Source organism: Squalius cephalus, assembly GCF_949319135.1.
Source record: "Squalius cephalus genome assembly, chromosome: 3".
Lineage (NCBI taxonomy): Eukaryota > Metazoa > Chordata > Actinopteri > Cypriniformes > Leuciscidae > Squalius > Squalius cephalus.
In genome coordinates, this window is record NC_137124.1 from 29,263,420 (window position 1) to 29,289,282 (window position 25,863).

Sequence of the window (25,863 nt, forward strand, 5' to 3'; positions counted from 1 at the left end):
GTGTATTACCCACAAACTAATGGTCAGGCAGAGCATGCTAACCAGGATCTGGAGAGGGTTTTGCGCTGTGTGGCATCTGTGGAACTGTCATCTTGGAGTTCCAGAATAACCATGGTCAAATATGCACATAACTCCCTCCTTGTCTGTTCGACAGGTTTGTCTCCCTTCCAGTGCTGTTTAGGCTACCAGCCATCGTTATTCCCCTCCCAAGAATCCAACGCCTTTGTTCCATCTCCAACTGGAGATGTTGCCGTATGTGGAGAATCACCAGAGAAGCCCTCACTCGGACTGGTAACAGGAACAAGGTGTCAGCTAACCGCCACCTTGCTAAACCCCCACTTTACGTATATGGTCAGAAGTTCCTGTTATCTGCCCAGGACATCCCTCTCAAACTTCCCTCAAGTAAACTGGGACCTAAATTTATTGGACTATTTTTCCATTACTAAGGTGCTCAGTCCAGTATCAGTTCGACTCAAATTAACCCCCCAGTTTAAGAATATCCACCAGATTGCCATGACTCCCCAGACAGCAACATAAGCCGCTTTCCGACCAAGTAGTTACAGGAACTTAGTTCTAGGAACTGTCCACTTCTAAACAGTTCTAGGAACTACTCTCCCCCAAACTCGGTGTTTGCGTTCGCACTGGCCAAGTGGCCATAGGAACTGGTAGGAGGGGTAAGGGAGTGACGCAAGCACGGTGACTTTTATTTTGACGGCGCGACGGACCTTTATTTTGGCGGCGCTGAGAACGCCAGAGCAAACAATGCTCGCATTCTCTGTGTTTATTAGTTAGCGATCTGTCTAACAGTACTGTTTAATATCTTATCAGATAGAACTGTTATAGAAAGTAGACAGTATATGAAAAAAGGTTATTAGCCTATGCCGTGTGGTTGATGTCCAGTGTTGCTAGCTGGGCAGATAAACATAATCATGTTTGGCTTGGTCCCATCAAAGTTGCGTTGGATTTTCTCTTCAGCATAAAGGTTTAACTTAGAGACCCATCTATCACTGTTTTCCATGTTTAAACTTTGTATAGTTAGTTTATGGAGTAAATATATAGGCTATAATCTGTGTGTTTACATTATAGCTGTTTTAAAAATGGCGGGTGCTGGTGTTCCGCGTGCGTTCGGTGAATCAGCGTACACTAACGTCACGGGTAGTTCCTATAGTGCTGGTTTAGACCCTACTCTGAAGTAGGACCCAAATGGAGTTCCTAGAACTAAAATCGTTCCTAGTTCCTGCGGTGCGAACACGCCGACATCCGGGTACTTTAGCCAATAGTTCTAGGAACTGTGAAAAGGTTCCTCCGGTCGGAAAGCGGCTATTGTGTCGGCCCAGATCCGGCCCGCATCCGGTACACATTGATTCCACACGGCCCGGATGGGGGCTGGATCTGGGCCGACACTATGTTGCTGTCTGGGTCTAAAATCAAACCCGTCATTCTTTCTCCCCTTCATTCATCCCCAGACCTCTGCCCCTCCTCCTCCTCATAGACTCATCGAGGGATCGCCGGCTTATACGGTGCATTGGCTCCTTGATGTGAGACGAAGGAGTAGAGGTCATCAGTACCAATCAGCGCTAACTTTGCAGCGCGGGTGTGTGCGGGTCACAAGCTGATTGCCCTCACCTGTCGCTTGTTCTCTTTTCCCTTATATTCTCTGATGTGTCTTCCCCTTGTTTTCAGTAGATCATTCGTGCTTTGTCTCACGTGTTCTTGGAACTGTTCTGTGTGTTATTTGTGTCTTAGTGTTTGCTGCTGTGCCCATGACGCTTAGACGAGGAATGACACAGCTGGTCGTTCTCATCTCGTTCCCCGCCCCGTTGGGCAGCCGCTGCATCGTGGGTGGTCTCCTGTCGGGATGCTGTTACAACCACGCCTTGTGTCGGAAAGCTGCAACGGCCAGGTGTCGGATGGCTGGTTGTATACAGTTACTGTACCCTGAGTTGTAACGTGAATTTGTTTTGCCGACAGGCCCGGGAAAAGATGGAATAAGTTGAGTACAACGTAGGTAATCATTAAAGTCCGCGTGAACCGGAAGTTGCAAACGACCTTTCTCCAGTGTTGGGATGTATTTCCCAGTGAAAAGGAATACTGAACAGAGGGCAGGGTTTTACTTAGCGCTCCTCCTCTCCATCTCTCGCTCATAGCAGACTAACGGTTTGAGGGGAGTGGTTAAGCGTTTCCCAACCCAAGCCGTCAAACCTACATCATCAGAGAATGAACGCCATTCCAGACCGGAAGTAACTTTTCAGACTTTGATTAAAGATTACGACGGCAAACAATTTTTTTCTGTGTATTAACTTGCACGGATTAATTTTTCACCACAAGACTAGTAATATGCGCTAACAAAGTAAATAGGGTCAATTTTGATTTCAGTTGGACTTTAAGTCCAAGTGGATTTATTATGACAGCTGTCTCTGCACACATGCTCCAAATAAAGTTCAAAATAAACAAAACAAATCATCAAAAATACTCAAAATATACTGTACAAAACATAAATAAAACATGCTGAAAGCAGCAAACAAGGCATAAGATCTAGCCTCAAGGAACAAGCCTCTGACAATGACAACTCACAGCATTTTGGCTGCACAAGCTCTGGCCTTTGGCCCGACTGTGGCTCAACTAGCCTCACTGGTTTATGCAATCTTCCTGCAAAACACTAATGGATCATACCATCAGTAGGGGTCGATTAACACCCATGACAACGAATACACATTTAGTTCAATATCAGTGCTATCACATTTGAACAGATAAACATGATCACAAATAATATCATTGATCAAAGGTAAACAATACACTCTTCAAATAAGACCATTACCATTTCAGAGCATTCCTATCCTTCTCTGTCCTAGTACATGGTATAACCACTAATAAGCCGGTAAATTCAGGAGCTTTACTGGCCACTCCCTACCAAACTGGTCTACAGGTAAGATAGGCAACTAGGTAATGTCTTAACCAATAAACATATATGCAAAATAAAATAAATATAAATAAAAATAAATATCTTGTACTCTGCCACAAAACACAGTTTGAACACTAAACATTGGCATTGTCCATACACATATGAAATCATAACATAATAAACAATAAATCAATGTACACAATAATACTGATGTTCACATGATAACCCACGTTCATCATTACATCTCCAAAGCCTGTGTGTCCGCTAGTGGCTGTACGGAGAGCTGGAGTTCCCATATATTCCGTTATATCTGTTCACGTGTGTGTCACTTCACTTTGGAGGTTGTTTTCCCCCAAAGTATTCTAAAAAACTCTGTTTCATGTATCCTCTCTGCATTGAGTCCTCTGTTCACCCTGAAATAAAGAAGGAAAGAAAAATGTCTCCTTCAATATTTAAAATGTAGGCCTATTATATTCTAATATGTTTTTTAATTCAGTTTAAACAGTAAAACATTATTAACAGTAAACCACTACTTGGCTTTTCATAGACAGTGGGGGGAAGTAGTCAAGTATTTCTTAAAGGTACAATATGCAATAATTGTTTTGCCGTTAAGATGACTGTCATGATGATTATTATGAACTGAAGACATGTGTTCCGAGTCATCCATCCCCCACTGCAGGCTGTCCTACCCTTAACCGTGTCCAAACCTCACACAATACGTTTACAGCGACGAGACAATCACAGCTAATCAGGACATAGGCCTATTTGATATTTTATATAGGCCTACATCGCAGTTAATCTAGGAATGAAATGTAATTTACCCTAAATCACCACGTGATGGCAGCAAATGACCGTAGCAGACAAACACCGAAGTGATTTATTGGTTTGTGTGGTTATATGAATCCATCCAAATATAAGCTCTCTTTAGGAGCCAGTCGAGCCACTGCCGAATTTTAAAGCAGATTTGATTGACCAGTGCTGGATGTACAAGAACCAGACTAGACAACTAAACCCCATGGAGATAGCATAGCCAACGTAAGCCATAAGCACACACCTCTTGCTTCTCATTGTTTTAAATATTCTTTGCTGTATATCAATAATGTGAATAAAATAATGTTGCTTGCTGGGTATATTTGGGTGGACAAAGGAATACAAAAACGTTATCTGTCAATATGGTTACGGAGTTAATCGAGGCTAGTGATTCAGAGAAGAGATTTGACCCTTCATAAGCTGCCCCCCTTGGTGTTGAAAAGCTTTACAGAACTTCAAATAAACGATTAGACCGGACATTTTTCATATGTAATGAAACGTGGCTGGATTTTTCAGGCTGGGATGTAATGTGAAATGAAGCATTTTTAAAAAACGGCAAATCACTTAAAAAAACAGTTCAATATTATGAATGATTTTTCTGTGTTCAATCTTTTTTAATTTTTGTATTCATGTTCCACCATGGTAGTCTAATCTTTAATCAAAATAACTTTCCCTCCCCCTTGCTGCAACATCTCTACTCTTCTCTGATGACGTGTTTACTGGCGTGAAGGCGGGATAACCTGCAATAGAAAACTACGATCGAACTATCTAATTAATTCCGATGAAAAGACTATCTACTAAAAGACTATCATGCTGACTTTAATGTGCACCTTGTTTAACTCTAATTCTTTTAAATAACATTTTAAAAGTTGCTATCAACATCTTGCTGTACATTTTCCTGCTGTTTATTTTCACTGCAAGTGTAACAGCGCAACCTAGCTGATCACAGACATTGCGAAGCCAGTGTGATATCGCCTAAATATATCTGAAGTTTACTGTCAAATATTCAAAGAGTAGTAGGCCTATGGCGCTAAGACTCTGTTAAAGGACAAGTTCGGTATTTTACACTTAAAGCCCTGTTTACAGATCGTTTCTGATGAAATAGAACGGTTGAGATAAAAATGTGGACACATGCTGCTGTCCCGAGAATTTTAGGTTTATTTCGCTTTCCCCCCCACCTACACAATGGCAGCCTATGGGCACTGGAACAATCCTTCATAAAACGCATTAAACTTTCGTTTACAAAGACGTGAAACTCACCGAGTGGTCAGGGGTGTTCACTGATATGCTCACAAAAAAATCGCTGAAAAAGATGCTTTCCAACAGGTGTTTTACCATTCGTTGTAAAACTGTGGACCTATTTTTCCAAACGTCTCACACCCGTAGATTCTTCCGTTGAGAGCTTGAATAATAGACACTCCAGCCCAGTTGGTGGCGATAATGCACCTTTGCCAATTACAAGCAAACCACTGGCATTTCATTGAATACACAGAAGAAGCAGAAGAAGAAGCGGCGGAGTAATACCGTACCGCACACAGCCCATCCAATTCAAGTCAATGGAGGAGACAAAAACTACGATAAAACCTGTTGGAAAGCATCTTTTGCAGCGATTTTTGTGTGAGCATATCAGTGAACACCCCTGACCACTCGGTGAGTTTCACGTCTTTGTAATCGAAAGTTTAATGCGTTTTAGGAAGGATTGTTCCAGTGCCCATAGGCTGCCATTGTGTAGGTGGGGGGGAGAAGCGAAATAAACCTAAAATTCTCGGGACAGCAGCATGTGTCCACATTTTTATCTCAACCGTTCTATTTCATCAGAAACGATCTGTAAACAGGGCTTTAAGTGTAAAATACCGAACTTGTCCTTTAACAATGCCAAGGTCAGGCCTTGAAGTACATGGCCAAATGTGAGCGGTTTCAAAGCGTATTGAGACTGACTTGATTTTGTCATTTATGGTGTAGTGGAAGCTTCTGTCACGATTCCTATTTGCATTGTAAAAGCAATGTCTCTGATTGGTGGATCGGTCTTCAGGATTATACTTTAGAAAATCAGTGATTGAAGGAATAGTTCACCCAAAATGAAGGAATGAATAAATAAATAATATTTACTCACTTTCATGTTGTTCCAAGCCAAGCACCATAAAGTATCATGAAATGGTCATTGTGCACTATATTCCTAGCCATGGTTGGTGTGCAGAAGGGTGCTGACCACTGTGAACCGATAATTACGAAGACAAACACATTGTTTCTTTGGAAATGAAACCTATTCGCGATACGAATAATTCACAATTAAACCCAGAACTCGAAAACAAATGGGGACACTTTTCATTTTCAATATTCATACTGACTTCAACCTCAGTGACAATCACTCTGGGTGGCCGTGGCCTCGAGGTCTCATGGAGGCTGTGACCTGCACTGCGTCTGTCCTTTTCAAGACGCACGAGGCCTTGAGTGCTCCTGCAGTCTAATTCAACATGACAGATCAGGGAGATGGACACTGGGAGAGGACTAAAGGAAAATAAGTGAACAGAAAATGAAATGAAAGTGAAGATGAAAGGCATGTTCTCAACACGTTCAGTAATGACAATAATAAAATATTATTACTGGTGATCTTGGACTGACTGAAGGATAGTAATGTAGACTCTAAGGGAAATAAGATGAAATCTGCATGCTGGATGATTGATAATTTTTTTTTGTGGTTGCAAAGTTATTGTTGCACGTCATACATCAATCAAAGATACGTTAGGTGGTGTAATTTTATTAAAATGTAACTGCACATCTCTCACATCAACATCTTTACAATTATTCATGTTATGATTAAAATGGAAGCGCAGTATCATTTGATATACAACATATATTGGTTAGAAAATATATTCCTGCTTATTTTGACTTATTTAACAACAAAAAGAATAATTTCTATACAAAAGGTGTAAGCATCATTTACAATTTCCACACTTTATCTGAAGCTTGTAATGGATAGGTCGACCCTCCAAAAATGGTATGTTTACAGGTTAAAGAACATATAACATATGTGCTGTGGTCTTTAATGGCCACTGAGACACAATGATAAGTCCACACGGGGAATTTGCTTCAAACAAAAGCTCAAAAGCAACTCTTAAAAACCAATGGCAAAATGTATAAATCAGGTCAGTGTTTGTGTATGCTGTGGTAATGTTCCTCTTATCCACCGTGCCTAAAACAAACACTGAATCATTTGTCTTCCATGTAAACATTGGTTGTTGTGCTAAGCAGCTATGACCATGCAAAGCAGCTAGCGACAATACCAAGGGCGCAGTTTTGGTTTGAACATTTTTTTTGTTGCAAAATGGCTTTTTTTTGTGGTATCATCCACACATGCAAAGTTGGTTGATACATAAAATAATAGGCTAGTTATCAATTACTTGTAGGATAGGCTATATGATGTATTTTATATTATTTAAGCACCAGGAACCTTATCAGTTTGACAGAATGTTCTAATTAAAAGTGCCATTGGAAGTCAAACTAACTTTACGTAACATTTTCTTTTCTTCTATTGAAATTGTTTATTTCCTACTTCTTAACAGTCCATCAGACTCTTAATGATTTCATCTCTTGGAATATTTGAAGGCCAGGTTCTTCCTATCAGTCATCATTAGAACACATTTTACACATTGATTCTAACTTGACCTAATGAAAATGTTCCGTAGTTCTTGTGATTGTTTAACCGTAGCATTTGTTACAATAACAGGTAAGACCAGTGATGGCTCCTCATTACCATGCTTAGGCCAGTTTTGACTAATTTTTTCTTTTTTTTCTTAATCTATAGCATTTGTTATGAAAGACAGTCGCCTTCATATTTAGAAACTATAGCTACAACATGCCACAGTTGTAATATAAATCTATAGTGATTTTTTTTATTTTATTATAAATACTAAAACAAGTTTTAGAGGAGTTATCACAAGTCGAAATTTACCATAATAAATAGGCCAACAACAAAACGTCATAAATTCTAGTAAAGGTGGTCATGACTCTTGAGTAGCTTAAAAAGCTTTCTAATGTATGTGGCTGTTTTAGATCATGTTTGACTTTCTCCATAGCGTTTTAAAGCAGTAAATTCTCAATAGAATTCAATTAGGTCACACATTTTTTTCGTGATCTCTCTTTTTGTCACTTGATTTGTTGCGTAGCTCCACCCATAGTGCAGTGTCATTGGTCCACACAGCTGCATATTAAACATCAAATGTGGTCTTATCCTGTCTGGTTTAGGCACGGTGTGAACAATATCTATAATGATAACATTATTAGCATCCACACCAACGGACGATAACGTTCTGTTTATTATAAGCACGTGATGCAGTTATGTCATCTGCTGCTTTACATGCTTGAGCTCTTTAAATTTGAGTGGATTTTGATTGGCAGTCAATGCTTTATTGTTCATTAGCAAAAAATATCGTTCCTCTGTGTCATCAACGTTAAAGCTGTGGTGTTGACTTCACTATTCTCGTAGAATTAGGATGCTTATTACAACGTTATCGTTATAGCCCTTGGTGTGAACGGCTCTTAAGGATACAGTAGGGGTTTGTTTTGACCACAAGATGACTTCAGTTCATAATAATGACAGTCATCTTCATTTGAGTTATCCACAGCATCAAATGATGCAAAATGTGAGTTAATGTCAAGCAACAACACAAAACCTACATACTGTTTATCTTCCGTTTTAAATTTACATAGATTAAAATAGCCAGCCACTTGTCTTCTTATCTGTCTGTCCGTGTACAGTCCGTTCTCTCCGTGCTTGTCTATATACGGCACTGGAGCCCGTGCATTAAAAACAGCAATGCAGGACAAAGTCGGTGGTGGCGGTCAGGGTGGTCTCCTTCTCCCTCGCCATCTCAGAAGTCCATAGATATGGAGCGCTGTCCCGGGTCCACCACGGTGGTGGCGTTGGGACGAGCGTTGCCATGGTTACGGATGGTAATGCTCCCGCAGCCGCTTCCGATGCTGCCGGCAGCCCCTCCTACGCTCCCACCCCTCACGTAGATTTCACAGGGGATCTCCTCCATCACGCGGTCCTCGATCACCTGCTCGGCGCAGTCGTGAGTCTGTTTGTAGCCGTAGCAGCTCTTCTTGTAGGTGCCGGTGTTGCTGCTATTGAAGGTCTTCATGGGAGGTGGCTTGGAGAAATCGTTGTGGTAAGAGAGCTCCATTGAGCTGAGCGTGGTGCGACTCTGCTTCATGCTGCCGCCCGAGGAGGCCTGCGTACCACAGTGGTGCTCGTGGATGCATCGGGACATGGTGGAGGAGCGCCGCAGCTTATGGTAGCCGTCCAGCTCATCCGACAGCTCGGCCAGGTCTGTCGACAGCTCCTTGTCGCGGAGGGAGAACAGCTCATAGTTGGGGGGATCGAAGACTTCTTGGAAGCCGCCTTTGTTGAAGACCGCCGGCCGACGGGCCACTACCTTCTTACGGGGTTGCTTCATTTGCACCAGGATGGAGATGATGAGCAAGACCAGAACCACACCAGCGGAGATGCCGATAACCGTGCCATGCGTCTTGGTGATTTGGTGAAAGAGTCCCTTGGACTTACCCTCTGAGGTGGACATAAAAGAGTTTTTAGTCAAATAAACTTTAAACTATAAAGAGAGATAAAAGAGTCAAGTCAAAATCTATTTAAATAGCACATTTACAAGCAGCGGAAGTTGATTCATATTCAGAATTGTTTTTCTAAATGAAGAAATTGCATTTCACCCAAATTTGCTGCCCAAAGTGAATGTGAGGACAAAGAAAATGCCACAAAATAATTGTCTATTGATAGTTTCAAACAACTGATTGGTCAAAAAGACTCGGTTTAATCGGTTTAAATAGTATAATGAATCAATTACTTTTCAATTTTGTGAAAATGTGCAGTTAAAGACACTACAGCTCAAAAGTTTGGACATTTATTTAGCAAGGATGCATTTATCGCTAAAGATATTTCAAATGTTAAAAGAATATTTTGAATAAATGCTGTTCTTTTGAACTTTCTATTCATCAAAGAATCCTAAATTATATTAAGCAGCACAACTGTTTTAAACATTGACAATGTTTCTTGAGCATCAAATCAGTAGAATGATTTCTGAAGGATAATGTGACACTGAAGACTGGAGCAATGATGCTGAAAATTCAGCTTTCCCATTACAGGAATAATAAATGAAAACATTTCTCAATATTTCTGTTTTACTGTATTTTTTGAACAAATAAATGCAGCCTTGGTCAACATAAGAAAGTTTGATATTTGACAACAAATACATGAAATATTGTTATAAAAATACAATGGTTTTGATTAGAGAAGAACAGCACTTTAAAGGACAAGTTCGGTATTTTACACTTAAAGCCCTGTTTACAGATCGTTTCTGATGAAATAGAACGGTTAAGATTAAATTTTGGACAAATGCTGCTGTCTCGAGAATTTTAGGTTTCTTTCGCTTTCCCCCCCACCAGTAGACTGGTTGTATAGGTGCACTGGAACAGTCCTTTCTAAAACACATTAAACTTTCGTTTACAAAGACGTGAAACTCACCGAGTGGTCAGGGGTGTTCACTGATATGCTCACACAAAAATCGCTGCAAAAGATGCTTTCCAACAGGTGTTTTACCATTCGTTGTAAAACTGTGGACCTATTTTTCCAAACGTCTCACACCCGTACATTCTTCCGTTGAGAGCTTGAATAATAGACACTCCAGCCCAGTTGGTGGCGATGATGCACCTTTGCAAGCAAACCACTGGCATTTCATTGTTTGCGATCCGCCGTAAAAAAAAAAAAAAAACACGAAGAAGAAGAAGAAAACAACCCCTGAACCCCATTTCAGTTTCCGGCGGCGGAGTAATACCGTACCTCACAGCACATCCAATGCAAGTCAATGGAGGAGACAAAAACTACGATAAAACCTGTTGGAAAGCATCTTTTGCAGCGATTTTTGTGTGAGCATATCAGTGGACACCCCTGACCACTCGGTGAGTTTCACGTCTTTGTAAACGAAAGTTTAATGTGTTTTAGGAAGGAGTGTTCGAGTGCACCTATACACCCAGTCTACTGGTGGGGGGGGGGGGGGGGGAAGCGAAAGAAACCTAAAATTCTCGGGACAGCAGCATTTGTCCAAAATTTAATCTTAACCGTTCTATTTCATCAGAAACGATCTGTAAACAGGGCTTTAAGTGTAAAATACCGAACTTGTCCTTTAAATGGAGATTGGTCCCGTTCCAGGCGGTAGGTGACTGAGGGAGCAGGAGCTGGTGTTTGTGCAGTAACTCACCCTTGCAGTGGTTCTCATCCCAGGGGTAGACGCAGTTCTGAACGCCGTTGCACACCAGCGAGTTGTTGATGCACATGTTGCTGTGACAGAAAAAGGTGCTGCTGGAGCAGGGAGCTGAAAAACAGAACAGATAAAGAAGATGAAATCTCTTAAAAAAAAAGGCAACAGCAGCTCTTTATTCTCATAGCAGGGCGTCAGCGGCCGTCTGCAGAAATGTGCGCCTCATGCCTGTGCCACAGGCTGTGTTGCGGGTGTTGAGCACAACACTATAAATCAAATCCAACAGCCATCACAAAGCCCATCTGGCCAAGTTGCCATGAAGCTCTTGACTGAACGAACGCTTAGCATGCTAGTCAGAGCGGAGGGTAACAAAGATTGGAAGGAGAAGGAGGGGGAGATAAGCTTGTAATTGAAGGTGAGTGCTGATCTCTGGGGATGAATCTTTCAGGCTGTGTCTGCAAACCCTGACACTCATCTCCTCATCGCGTCGCTCTCTTCTAGCTGCACAGCCTCATCCCTCGGCCTCCATTTTATGCCAAAAAACCCAACCACTACATTAGTGTCCTCATTGCAACTGCAGTGCTACAGCTTGAGTGGGGAGGGAAAAAATCGTCCAGTTTATGTGACTAAGTGCGTCTGACACAGGATTGAAGAGGTTGCAACTTTCATTTACTGGCAACAGTTCCAGGCTCCCACTAAAAGGCTTCCAAAATTGTAAGACATTTCTTGCCTTCCAACAATGGCGACTACCAAAATCAGTACCAAAATGTTCCTTACAAGATGTACAAAATATATCACGGTTTCCACAAAACATAACACATACTAAGCAGCACAGCTGTTTTCAACATTGATAATAACAATAAATGTTTCTTGAGCATTTACATTTATGCATTTGGCAGATGCTTTTATCCAAAGCGACTTACATTGCATTTCAAGGTACACATTTACATTCTTATCAGTTCTGGCTTTCCCTGGGAAGCGAACACATGACCTTGGCGTTGCAAGCGCCAACGCTCTACTGTTTGAGCTACAGGAAAGCCAGAAAGCATCAAATCAGCATAGAATTATTTCTGAAGGATCATGTGACACTGGAGACTGAAGTAAAGAAGTTTTGCCATCACAGGAATAAATGACATTTTAAAATATATTAAAATAGAAAACAGTTATTTTAGATTGTAATAATATTTCACAATATTACTGTTTTTACTGTGTTTTTGATCAAATAAATGCAGCCTTGGTGAGCATAAGAGACTTCTTTCAAAAACATTAATAAATCTTACTGACCCCATACTTTTGAACTGATAATGTATTTGTGGCACCTGGCCCGGCTCACAAACTCAAATTCGAGCACGTGTCTCTAATTGGTGTGTATTCTGATGGTAATAGGACAAATCTACGGTAGGGCAGAGCTTGTATGATATTTTGAAAAGCGCAGTGGAAATGAAGAAAGTGAAAGTGTTGCTCATTGCCAAGATGGTAGTGAAGGCATTAAATGAACCAACTAATCCAAACAACTTGGCCGTGTCAATCTATTCACAGCGCTGCAAGGCTTTCAACAGTTCTACAAACACTGTGATGAAAATCATTTGCATTTGCCACTGCCACAGCTTTTGCACTGAGCAAGATTAATATTCAGATGGAGTTGACATTGAATGCTGCAATTAATTCCTTTGATTATTCTGGCATTTATTAAAAGTATTACAGACTAGAGGAAAAATATCTGTTTGCTCCATGGTAATTTTCAGTAATTTGCATACAACCTTTAAGCAGCCACCGTCCTGAAAAGCAAAGGGTGAAAAAATGTGATATATCGTCCATACCCACCATCTAATTCATGAAGTAAAGCTTCATTTAGTGTTTTCTTTCTTTTCAGCAACAGCAGATAACTTTCAATTTTCCATCATGACTGACCCATTAGCATGAGAAATGTGCAACACTATACCCCCGTTATTTGATTTCCTACGCAAAGGTTGGGCGAGTAATTGGCTTTTTGAAATTACTTCTTTCTACAGAGATTACTTTAATTAACTTCACACTTTTAAATGGACAATTTTTAAATGACAAAACAGGTTAGAGTCAGTTCCCATGGATCATAGCGAATTTCAGTCTATTACTCGACATCTTTATTCTGACATTTCGAGCAATGTTTCTGATGAACTTACATGCTTGAAAAAAGCTGATTTCCATTTCTGCATGATAAATTCATATTGGATTAAAAGGTGGAATGTCTCTGGATATAGACGTTGAAGACTATGAGTGTTGACAGTTAACAAGATTTCAACCCAGTGCGTGTAGCAGTTAAATAGAGATGTACAGCAGCATTTTCTCATAGTATATTAAGTTTTTATGTTAATGGCATTTAAATCATAATGAAATTTGGCACATTATAATCTGGGGAACTGTCCTGCTCTCTTTGTTTTTCTTGCTGTTTTCATACTGCGGTTAGCAGAAGACTTGCAATCCTGGAAAGGCAGACTCTGCCTAAAGCACATAACAAAATGAAATATAAATGATGTTTCTACCCAGCCTGCTGGCTTTAACTTTTTTTTTTTTGCTAGCTGACGTGGCACAGACTTCTCCACAGGTCAAATCCATCCATACTAACTTTCTAGCACCATGAAAGCCACTGATTTGCCCAGGAAATATGGGAAAAAAATGTATAACTCTCTCAATACAATGGTACAAGTGGCCATTAATAGTCTTCATTAAGTTTTAATGATTTGTATATTGTTAGAAACTCACTTTGTCTATGTCATTCTGTATTAGTAACCAATATTGTATGTCCATCCTGTAGTAAATTTAACTCTTTCCCTGCCAGCGTTTTTGATCATTTTCACAAAAATGTCATGGCCCCCAGAATATTTTGTTGTATGAATATCTGAACATGCAATATATCAAAAGAAAGAACAGACCATCTGCTTTTAAACAAACAAACAAATTTTTTTTTTTTTTTTTATTTTTTTTTTTCAACATTTGAATATGGGTAAGTTTCATAAAAAAGTACAATTTTGAGCAAAAAGCTCAGAAAATCCCGAAAATCGGGATCGGATTCAGAACAATGATCAAAAGTAAATCGAGTTCATCAACACCCCTAATGCTTGCACAGTCCTGGGTTCAACACTTCATTCAGCAACATTAGGCAGTTTTGATTTATATGCTGTTTAATGTTGGTGATGGCATTATTTTTCATATGCATATGATTACATATAATATCGCTTGTTTCTGCAACTTCTTCGCATGTGCAAGGAGATTCAGTACTTCTTCAGAAGATGTGTCATAGCGCCTCCTAGCGTATTACAGTAAAAACACAAAACCCCAGAGAATTCCGTGTTTGGCGGGGGAAAGAGTTAAAGGGATACTTCATCTCTGGGAAGATGAATGTGTATTTAAAATGGGTCATTTAAGTAGAAGAAATGTGAAGACATTTTTGAATTTGGAGCTTTCTAGACTGAGAAAAGCCAGAAAATGTATTTTTGGCTTATGTGGATGAAAGACAACAACTCCCAGAATGCACTTGCTTCGCTGCCTTAGGAGGCCACGCCTACCGGTAAGGGAGCGCAGCTGAAAACAAACAACAAGACTAGCCTACGTGATAAGTTTGCCAGGGATTTAGAGATCGCCCAAAATGTCCGGGATTCAGCTTTTGCGTTTTACAGTCGCCATTCATCATGTTTACTGTGGCGAGCAGGACGAGGCTGACGGCCGCGGGAGAACGGCGCGAGGCCGGTGGCGTCATTACTGAGACGCATCGGTCTCGCATCTCTCACGGAGGAGCGGGAATTTTCTTAGCAAGGGTAAAACGCACATCAACCGATCACTTGTTTAGCGTTCATGTAAACACGACATTCAGATTCACCAATCGGAATGAATTCAGTTAGATTGAAACAAAAGGTGTGCATGTAAACAATGAATGGCGACAGCAGAAAGCAAAAGTCGATTCCCGGACATTTTGAACGATCTCGCCCGCCGGACAAGTCCGGGAAAAGGAGGATGGTAACCCCTACTTACTCAGCTTTCTCCTACTATTCAGCTTTCTACACAGAACAAGAGCCTGTTAGCTTAGCTTCCAAAGAAAGACGGCTGACACTATGTACATTCTGTGAGTGAAATCCCACCTCCTATGGGCGGGCTGAAAACATGCGGAACAACGCCATCTACTGGCTGTAGTCTTTAGCCTCTGGCCAGAAAATCCTCCGATGACGCAAAATGACGATTTTTGCGTCATCGGAGGATTTTTTCCAGACAAAAAATACATAAATCTCTCCTCTCAGGGGGATATGAGGGTGGAAAGCATGGTAATTTGAAAATACTACAGGTTTTCTACTAATACAAAGCTTAATGCTAAATCCTGAAGTATCCCTTTAACATTAAGAACGTTTATACTCACGATCCACAAATGAGGTGAAGAGCATGCGGAAACGGCTGAGTCGGCTGCTCTCATCGGCCCACATGCGCACGACGCCCACGCCAGTATCCAGCATCACGTCATTGGCCACCGTGCTGCAGAACTTGGCTTTCAGGTTCTCAATGGCGCTGCTGCCATCGTACACGGCCACAAAGTTCTTCTTGCACTCGTTTGAGTGCTCCATCTGGTACTCAAGGAAGCGAAGGTATATCTGCAGGGATGAAGCAACCTTTAAGTGCATCAGCTAGATTCTGCAAAATGCTGACTCAAACAGGACAAGAAAGAATACAGCGATTTGCAAAAAAGGAATTTCGAGCAGAATGGAAAATACTGCTGCATTTTAGTCTGACACAGAGTGAACTGACCTGATCTATGGGGACTGCTTGCTTACCAAGAGTAACAAAAAAAGCTCCTGGCTATGTTTTCTTAAAGACACAGGCATAAAAAGAGTTTCTCCTCACAACTCTAATTACTTATCTTTATGCTTTGTAATCATTCACTCTTCTGCCAAGTTCTTCAGGGATGTTTTTTTAGCCCGCTAAGTGTTCCGGTCTGCTTAGTGCAGGTAAGCGTGTAATCCCTGGGCCATCTTAATGCCGTTTTTCTCCCTCAGTCTTATTCCTAGTACTTGCTGATTCGGCTCTACAGCCATTTCTGCATCATTGGACTAATACTTGCTGCTGCTGCATTGCTAATTTGAGCTCTCCTTGAAAAGTTTTCTCAGCAGAAAAAGGGTCGGGAGCCTGATGGCCTCTGCCTCTCGTCAGGTTTAAGGTGCTCATATATCTGCCCGTGGCAGAAGAGCAGGGTCATCTGATTTGATGAAGTAAGGAGGAGCCAAGTGGGTCACCTTGGACTGAGGAAGGGCACGAATGGTCCAGATGCAGTCCAACGCGTCTCCATTTTTTATCTTATCCTCTTCGTCCACCTGACTAGAGCGGATGACTCCGTCTGAACCACTGATCTCAAACTGGCAATCTGCCGCAGGAAAAGGTAGGAATTGGAAGCAAGGAAATACAGTGGAGAGAGAAATTAGGCAAAAAGAAGCATTGACTGCAAATCGGAGGCAAATAGAGTTTTTCTTTGGAGAAAACAGAAATGGAAAGTCTGACAAGAGACACAAGATAGGCAGCATAAGACCAACAGAGAGAGGATGTAAGTCGCAGATAGCCTGCCGCAGAGAATAGAAAGCACTTCAGATGGAATTGAACTGGGGGGTGAAAATATTGAGGGACTTACCTGGAATTGGATTTAACAATCCACCAACGTGCAAATGAAAATCTGGGTCTGAAATGATAAGACAGATATCGCATTACCCAGATTGCACACACTGGAAATCCCATGCTCCAAACGTGCAATAAAATCCAGTTTAAGAGAGCCGGGGGTGCTGCGGTGCAAAGATCTGCCAGTTGATCTAATAGGCAGCATTAAGTGTTTCTCTTATTTGACCTTAAACACACAGAACATCTGAAACTCTTAAATCTACTGCATCGGAAAATAATCTTGCCCAGAATTTTAATGCCTAAAAATCCAGTGAATCAACTTGAAGTATTTGTATTCAAAGTATAAGGATAACAGACAACAGCGACAACAGCAAGCTTGCATTAATGTTTCCTACTCTGAAAACATATTACCCTAAAAAATGTACGTCATTTTTGATTTTATTCAAGCAAAAATTAACATCAATGAATCAACCTAAATTGCACTAAAGGATTAGATGAGGTAGAAATTGCAGGTTTCCACTTTTTACTGTGTATAATAGTGTAAATGTAAATATACTTATCAGAAGTTGGCCACTGAAAATCATTAATTTACATGAGAAGGATGATCACATTTATATCTGAAGGTAATTAATCTGCATGAAATGGGATCTAAATCTCAAAGTGCATCATTTTACTGAATACAAAGTCCTGTTTGTGTGTTTATCACTGCGTGTAGAACAAACATCAAGAACGGCAGACGGATAAACAATTCCGCAGTGTGAAACAGGCAAGAAGAGACGAGCAAGGACTCTTTACAAGGTCCAGAGCATCAAGGCTATCTATTTAAATTCAGAATGCATTTATGAATTTGGTTATCAAGCTCAAATATACAAAACTTCCTGCTTTCACTGTCCGGGTTGGTCAACGTGATTTCACCATGTAAAACATGTTCCTGGATCAACATCAGATTTGAGGGATAGGTTTACAGATAATTTCAAGTTTAGGCTTACAACAAGGGTTAGGGGCTTCTATACCACTCTTATTCACCTATCATTTCCCTCTGATTTCAGGGATAAATTATGGGTAGGTGTAGATTTAGTGGTAGGGATAAGTTTAGGGTTTATTGACAGGAATGTTGTTCCAGGATCAACAAGAGAAGCTTGTTCCAGGAACACGCCTTAATCACAGTGACTGTCAGGGTTACCTGCTATAAAAGTGTATTTGACACGGAATCCTAAGCCTTCGAGCTCCTCGTCACTGATGAATTTGACCCACATGAAGCGGCCCGTGGAGGTGACCACACCTGGACTCTTTGGCCCACAGAAGCGATCAATAATAGGGGAGAAACCAAAGGGACCATCCCTTATCTCAATGTGGTCAAAGCGGCACTCGAAGGACGGCTCGATATAGTACGTTTTGTCAAAGGCCAGCTGAATTCTCTGCCGAGGGAGAGCTGCGGGAGAGAGGGAATCGAGAATGAAAGAGCAATCATTATATTTCGTTATATAAACTGTAGAGTATGTGACACTGTAACCTGTGCAGGAGGAACCCATTGCCTATTCCTGAAAATGAGAAATACAATAATACTACATTGTTCAATTGTAATAATACGCCAGTCAAACACACACACACACACACGGAATATTTATCAAAATGAACAATACAGATGTCACATTCACATTATATCCCATGTCCACATTATGAACAGACAGACTACAATTGAAGATAAACTCTCTTTCATAACCCTGTTGAAAGATCTTGATAGACCATTACATTCCAATGCACATTTCATTTGAATTAATTTTGATTTATTAAGACGAATACAGAAATGTCCACAGTAATCTCAAATTTGTGATGTACAATAAATGCGCAAACATGTAGTACAATGAAACAACCACTATTCACTAACTAAATTTGAATTTAGGTCACCCGCTTGAGGCACAACAACCATAATCATATCAGTCTCTGAAACAAATAACCAATGTCACTGCTGATTTAGGTTTGTTCAGCTGTATTTGCTGCAGCTTGCATTAAAACCACAGACTCTGCACAAAATACAGTCATTTATCAAGAAAAAAAAAAAAAAGTCTTTCTGTTCTGCATTTAAAGGCATATAAATATGCATAGGATTATTACTTAAATAAGTTACTAGGGTGAATTAGGATGATTTTGGCCATTGGTTAACGTGGAAGCTTTATTAAACCTAGACTAAACCATGTACATTTCTTTCTATATCCCATTTGTTAAAATGTTCATACTCTAACTAAGTTATCTTATTTGTTGCTCTGATGTGGCAGTAAGAAGCAGAGGTCAAAAGTGTTCATGCAGCCCTTTTATTTATTCTACAAAATAAATAAAAATAATTCAATAAATAAAATGCTTATTACACTGATCTCACAATAGCCTAATAGCTCATTTAAAATGATGGTTTAAAGATTAAAAAAATACATGACATGCTGTCAGATTGTTTTTGAATATATTTGCTTCGTCGACAGGGGGCGCTCTTGCACTGCTTGAAATGCTGTTATGCCAGGACAAAATTGTGTTATTCACACTTGTATAGTTATACTGAGATGCACTAGCAGATATGATGTTGTTAAGAGAATATAATTAACTGTTGCATATACCATGAAGAGAAGAGAAGAAGTTCCTAGAGGCAAAATATAACACTCCTATATTAGTAAGCATCGTTAACTTGAGGGAGACATCAATCACATTGTCATTAACAGCTCCTGTCAGTCTGACATCTAACAGCTGAAGAATAGCCGGAGAAACTTCTTTCATTTGCTTTTAGGGAGGTTACCTTCTAGGATGTATATACACTCCTTGTTGGGTGGATAGGAGTTAGGATAGTTAGGAGATGTAAACAGCCCTCCATTGATATTCCGGGTCCACTGGCCGCACTGCTCAGCGTTTGATAGAGATTCGCCCGCATTCTCTGTGAGAAAAGATACGGAAAAGGAAAAGGAACTAAAATACAGCTCACTGTCATTAACAGTTGCTTGAATAGTCACTGACCATATAATTAGATACTTGACAAAGAATTTTCATTTTTATTTTAAGCTTACAAAGAACCCTGGGCTTACTGAAAGGTAGCATTTCTTTTGCATTTTTAAAGTTTAAACATTCTACATTTACGGTCCAGTTTACCCACAAACTGCTAAGAAACAGAAAGCAAAATAAGCTGCACAGGAACCCTCTGCAAGCCCAGTGCAAAATATGTGTACAGATAGGACTGTCACAGTTGACAATTCAGATAGGAGTGTGATAATGTGTGAGTAATACCTTTAATTTTCTGCGCCAGGGCAAATCCCTCTTCTATTACAATGAGGAGAACCCAGGCTGGAAACAAGAGCGAGCAAGAGCATGTCAAATGTTAGCAGGCAAAAGTAGGGCATGTGACATCACATTTAGCCACTATTATGTCCTTCATCTGACACTGTGCTCAGATCAGCCGTATACAACACTGGGAAATACTGTATCAGTACTGCAAAACGGCCATTCGACTCCTGAAGTAAACTCGGATTCAGACAAATGTGATGTTGGTGAGAACCTTAAAAACTACAGCAGCACATAATCTATAAATCTTAGATCTGACTGATCCAGTCTCGTCTCTCTCTGTCTGAAAACGTCTGTCCAAAGCCAGCACTGATTCATTGTGCGGACTGCGGAGGCAAAGGCCAGGGGCGATGTGGGCACACAGACATGAGCACATTGATCACCCCAAACTCCTCTATTACTCTCCAAGAATCGCATCAGGACAGGAATAAATCTAGCAAACCGATCAGTCGTTCAAGATCCTTGTCATGTCATAAAACATCTTGCACTTGACGCCCATCTCTGACATGAGGCCAGATGGTCCAAGATACCCTGCCTTGCAGATTTGTAATTAAGTGAGAAAAGTATCATGCACAGCTACATTGTTGATTTAATTATGATGCAATATTAATGTATTTCCTTCTGGATTATGTGAGAATTAATTATCTAGACAGCAAAATAAAGCAATGAGCCGTCACAACAAGTGTGTGTTTATAGTTGTTGGTCACTGAATTCGTACTGAGAATGTAGGAAAACCCATCACTTTCAGACCAGTCATTTGCCATTCATTCAGTATGAAAAGATTCAGCTGAAGACAGCCACAAGCACATTATGTCAAGAGCGGCGTGCCTCAGTTTTCATCCTGCTACACATTTAACAGCAAGTGTGCAAATTAAATCAAATGGACCCTTTTCACATTTCCAGGGTTCTCATGAGCGAGAGTCGTCATATATATGGGTAAACTTCTATACTAGTGAATGGGAGAATATAGCATTGATTATGGCAGTCAGAAGGAAGATGACAAATTTACAGCAATCTAAAAATGTATGATATTTAAAAAAAAACGTTGCTAGATGTACAATGTTAATAATGACTGTGGAAATGCGTCATCAAAGTCTATGAAAGTCTTTGTGTATAACTGTCTGTTATTCATTTTAAGGGGAGCAGTCTTTTTGAGAGGTTTAAAGATGCTGCCCCAGTATCGTTAGATGATCGTCAAGAGTCAAGACATTTTAATCCAAAAATATTTCTGTGTGATATATATGTGATGTTTAAGTAATAAAGTAAGTAATAAAAGCAATGACAGTAGGCCTTCTTATGTCAATGCACTGTCCGACACTGACTGCTCTACAAGGAATTCGCGGCTATGGTAACCAGGAACACGCAACGTCTGCTCCCGAGCGTTTCGAACGCTGCGCCCAGTGGATGTAGCATCTGCCGGCTGCATACGTCATTGAGTCTCATTTCAGAAAAGCAACCTACATTGAAAAGTAGTGTTGTCACGATACTTTGATACGATACCTTGAAAAATCGCGATATTCGATACCATGGGATACTGCCATATAGATATTTTTATATTATCTCATACTTGTTTTTGTCCAACCATTGAAATTCTAGTCATCAATATTTTCATGCTTAAAAAGTACACAACACATTGTAACAGTAATCCATATGAATCATGTGGATTAATCCAAGTCTTCTGAAATAGACACAATCACTTTATATAATGAACATATTTTAATTTAGGCTTTTATTCACATATAAACATTGATCAGTTAGCCTACCATTACAATTATGTCACCTAAATGCTTGCTCACTTAATGCATTTGTGTTTTTACTATTTTGTTACAATACAAAGAGTTGTCTAACAGTAGTATTTAGGTAAAAATACTACAGAAATGGAATAAAGTAATCAAATGTAAAATAATGTATGGTCTTCATTGCAAAAAACAATTAAAGCTACAAGATAATCAGCAGTAAGTAATTGTCTCTGTCTTTTGTTGTTTGATTAACATTAATGACAGAAGGGAGCAGGTTTTTTAGGCTGCTGTCCCTTTAAGAGTGAACACAAGGATCTAATATACAAATTCACATGCGTTTTCTTTCTTAACTGTTTACGTTCACTCAAGACATAACCGACTGTGTTTACGAGAATACTCTGCAAGATGGGCACTTTGATATAATTTTGTGTGTATTTGACCGTTCAAGCGCAATAATCCGTGAAAAAGACCTCAATTTGATAGTCGCGAGCTGTTTGAGAGGCGGCTTTATGTGCGCGCACTTTGGGTGTGAGCGCGACACTTGCGGGAATGAGTAAAAATATGCTGAAATTCATGCCCTGTAACACCAAAACTATTCAACCGGAGCGAATGAGATGAGTGAGTGAGTGGAGGCAGGCGTGTGTCAACTCCCTCTCGGAGAGAAGAGAGAGTGTGAAAGCGCAGCAGCTACTGGTGTATCGAATATTGATGCTGCGGGAAATGAGTATTGGAACGTTTCAGATATTTTAGCATCGATATGAAAATCGATATCAAAAAATCGATATTTTTGACAACTATTGCAAAGTAAGAAAGAAACTACAGTAATTTAGTCCTCACAAGGAAAAACAGAACATTTTATAATGGTTACTTTTCAGAAATGCGTCTCGACGATAAATACGACATTCGGAGGGCACAGTCTTCGAAATGAACGAAAACTTTACTACTTTACTGAATAAAAAGTTGCTGTTTGGATTTAAAAGGCAAATGTTTAAGAGTCAATGATTGGATCACTATTGCAGTGATTATTATGTTAGCATGTTATATGTTTGGCAACAGTTCTTCTAACCCTAATTGATGGAGTGTGTAGCTTTTCATTTCTTAAACAACCATGTAGCCGAGACATCATGGCCATATTCCAGGGTGACAATGTCAAGATTCATCAGGCTCAAATTGTGAAAGAATGGTTGGGAGGGAGCATGAATAATCTTTTTCACACATGAATTGGCCTTAAATTCATTGAAAGTCTTTAGTATGTGCTGGAGTAGACTTTACAGAGTGCTTGACTCTTGCATTTCCATTACAAGATCTTGACCAAAAAATGATGCAACTCTTGATGGAAATACATGTTGTAATGTTATTTCCACCAAGAGGTGCATCAGTTTTTGGTCAAAATCTTGTATTGGCAATGCCAAGCTACTTAATTTTTTTTGCCGGGCAGTGTATATTTGTGAATATATATAAATATGGGATTAGGGGATCCCCATTGGGGGTTTAAAGCACATTTTTAATGCAAATATCATTTCAACTGGGTTTTCAAACATTTCTGTGACTACAAAGGTCAGGCTGCCTATTTTGACCTGACAAAGAAGGAACCAAAGCAACAGTACACACGCTGCACCTGCATTATTCATCAGAATCCTCATAGGAGGGAACACTGTTATTATTTATTATGTGATTATACTAGCCTATACATTTATATTTGTTACATGCTTAAATGTATAAAACAAAAAATTGAAGTGTTTGGATGAAGAAAAATAAAAAGTTGCTATCTGCGCAGATTAATGTGCTAACTAAAAATTAAAATGCACATTTGGCTAAGAATCGTATGTTTCAGTGAGTGGAGAAAAGAAAATATTAAGATATTTCAGAGTCACAAGTGAAAGATGAACTTAAGTTATCTCTCTTGGGATCGATTATCTTATGTGATGTATATTATGAGATCAACCAGGGATCTTTTTACATAGCACACAACGTGAAGATAAACGCAAATATAACATGCATAGTGAAAGTTTTAGAGCTGAATTAAACCGAGTTTTGTCCTCAAAATGAGGAAGGCAATAGTGGCTCCACATCTCACGTAGGATCCGATTTTCTGCATGAATTGTCTTGCGTGCTGTCTGGTTTCAAATGAACACACATCTGGGATGAGCCCCATGGGACGAAGCGGTAAAATGTTAAGAGGCCTGCCTGTATCCTATTTGAGCAGTGTGTCCATAAAAACACCAAAACAGATCTCTCCACGAAGGGGGGAAACTTTATTCTCACTCAAATATAACTCTATTCAAGCTGTCACTGATCAAACAGATTCAGCTATTTTCCACTAAAGAACTATTAATGTCATTTAAATTCCAAAGTTAATTAAAGACAGGCGTCAAAGATTTACCCGCCGCATATCACTCAGGAGGACTAGAAATGCCCCGAACTACTCATATTTATGCCAAGTACTGTGTATTTCTCTTCCATTTCTTTACAAATGCTGACTTTATTCCTTCAGTTTGTAATTTTGACTTAGCCTACTCCAAGGCCACACTTAAAAAAATAAATGAATAATAATAAAATAAACAGTTGCATTAATTGTCACAGACGCATCTCGCTATAGGCCAAAGCAAAAACAGTACAGAACAAATGCAGAATCAACAATTATTTGGTTGTAATTCAATAAAGCAATTGAGGGAAAATTAATTTAGGTTAGTGTGAAATTTGGTCATCATTTTGCATATTGATATAAAACAATTGGTGAGGAGATTACTTATTTTGAACACTTGTTTTTCATCTTCGTGTGGTCACATTTTACATGACAGTGAGTGTTCATATTGCCTTGTGATTGAAAAATGCTAATAGTAGTGAACAACATGATGTCAAAATAATTATATTTTGTAACAGTTTGCTTTTCTGAAGAGTTCTTGTACTACTAATTATTTATACTACTAAATAAATTATAGTGATTTGTATAGGCTATTGCGATATTAATATATTGATTTGTAATGTACATGAACGAACAATGCCATACAAAGCATTACCCCGTTTTTTTCCTTTGTTTGCAGTGGTCTGACTTAATTAGCAAATAAGGAGTTGGATCTCAGTACTTCCCCCTATATAGATTTAGCTGAATCTCGCAGCTCATCGGTGGAGAGGGTCATGAGTGTGGGCAGCAGCTCGTGCTCCAGCTGTGGCACGCGGGAGCTGTCACTTCAGCACTCTCGCGCCGCTTCTGCCAATGCCACGCGCTGCACGCGGCGAACTCGCACGAGACGCTGCAGTAATCTAATGCAACTCGCCTTCTGTTGTGGAACTAGACAGTTTTTAATGCAAATTACATTTTTTTCTGGCTAACAATGACAAAATATAATAATAATAATTCCTGTCATACAAATGACAAATGGCTAAATGAATACGAAGCAAATAACGCATAGAGGAATTGATTAGCCATATTTTTTTGGACAGATATTGCCAATAAACAAAAGCACACCTGTAGGTGGCGACGCGATTTACGGTTATCCCTGAAAAACTTGTTCGACGCGGCTCTATATTGTAAATGTTGAGCTGCATTTGTTGCAGTAGCAACAACCGTATAGGACCAAATCGCGCTGTGTTGTCAGACACGGTATAAATAAATAAATGTTTGTTGAAACTCACCTCTGTGCATTTCCACTCGCTGTGAATTACCGTTGCGTCTGCCTTCGTGAGCTCTGTAGGCGAGCTTTATCTCTCCATTTTACTAGACCTGCAAATCCCAACTTTTCTTCGATCTCGTTAATCCCATTCCTCACGATGTAAAGAAACCACCGTATTCCTTACGAAGAACGCGCACATAAAGTCTGCCTGACAAGTTGTAAATGAGTTTATAATCCTGTTGTTGAGAAATGTGCTTTGTAAATCCACATGCAGTGTTTGGCCATTCAGACAGGCGTCGCGGAGAGTCCGGGGAGAGACGCGCGTCTGTGGGAGTCTCGGGCTGAACTGAGGTGATCGCACTAAACGAGGCTCATTTGAGCTTCGGGCGCTGCTCCCTTGAATGAGCAGCATGTACGCATGCGCAGTTCGTGAGAGTAAGACGCGGAGAGCGCGGTCAAGTTGAGGTGACGTGATTCGCCACGGACACAGCATCTGGAGAATTGATTTATTTATACAATTTACTGTAATGTAGTCTGCTTTTTGACTGAGACGTTTTAGACACACAAGTTACAGCCCTCAG

The 25,863-nt window shown here is 40.0% G+C and overlaps 1 protein-coding gene across 1 annotated transcript; it reads right to left on the reverse strand.

The window, feature by feature from the left end:
- Positions 1 to 7,510: 7,510 nt before the first annotated feature.
- On the reverse strand, positions 7,511 to 25,689 carry neto2a (neuropilin (NRP) and tolloid (TLL)-like 2a). The gene is made up of 9 exons (XM_079867064.1): positions 25,305 to 25,689; positions 19,876 to 19,932; positions 19,394 to 19,528; positions 17,795 to 18,043; positions 16,628 to 16,675; positions 16,239 to 16,366; positions 15,371 to 15,599; positions 10,984 to 11,097; positions 7,511 to 9,281 (listed from the first exon to the last, which is right to left on the reverse strand). The coding sequence occupies exons 1-9, from the start codon at positions 25,312 to 25,314 to the stop codon at positions 8,584 to 8,586; spliced, it is 1,668 nt and encodes a 555-aa protein (XP_079723190.1). The 5' UTR covers positions 25,315 to 25,689; the 3' UTR covers positions 7,511 to 8,583.
- Positions 25,690 to 25,863: the final 174 nt, after the last annotated feature.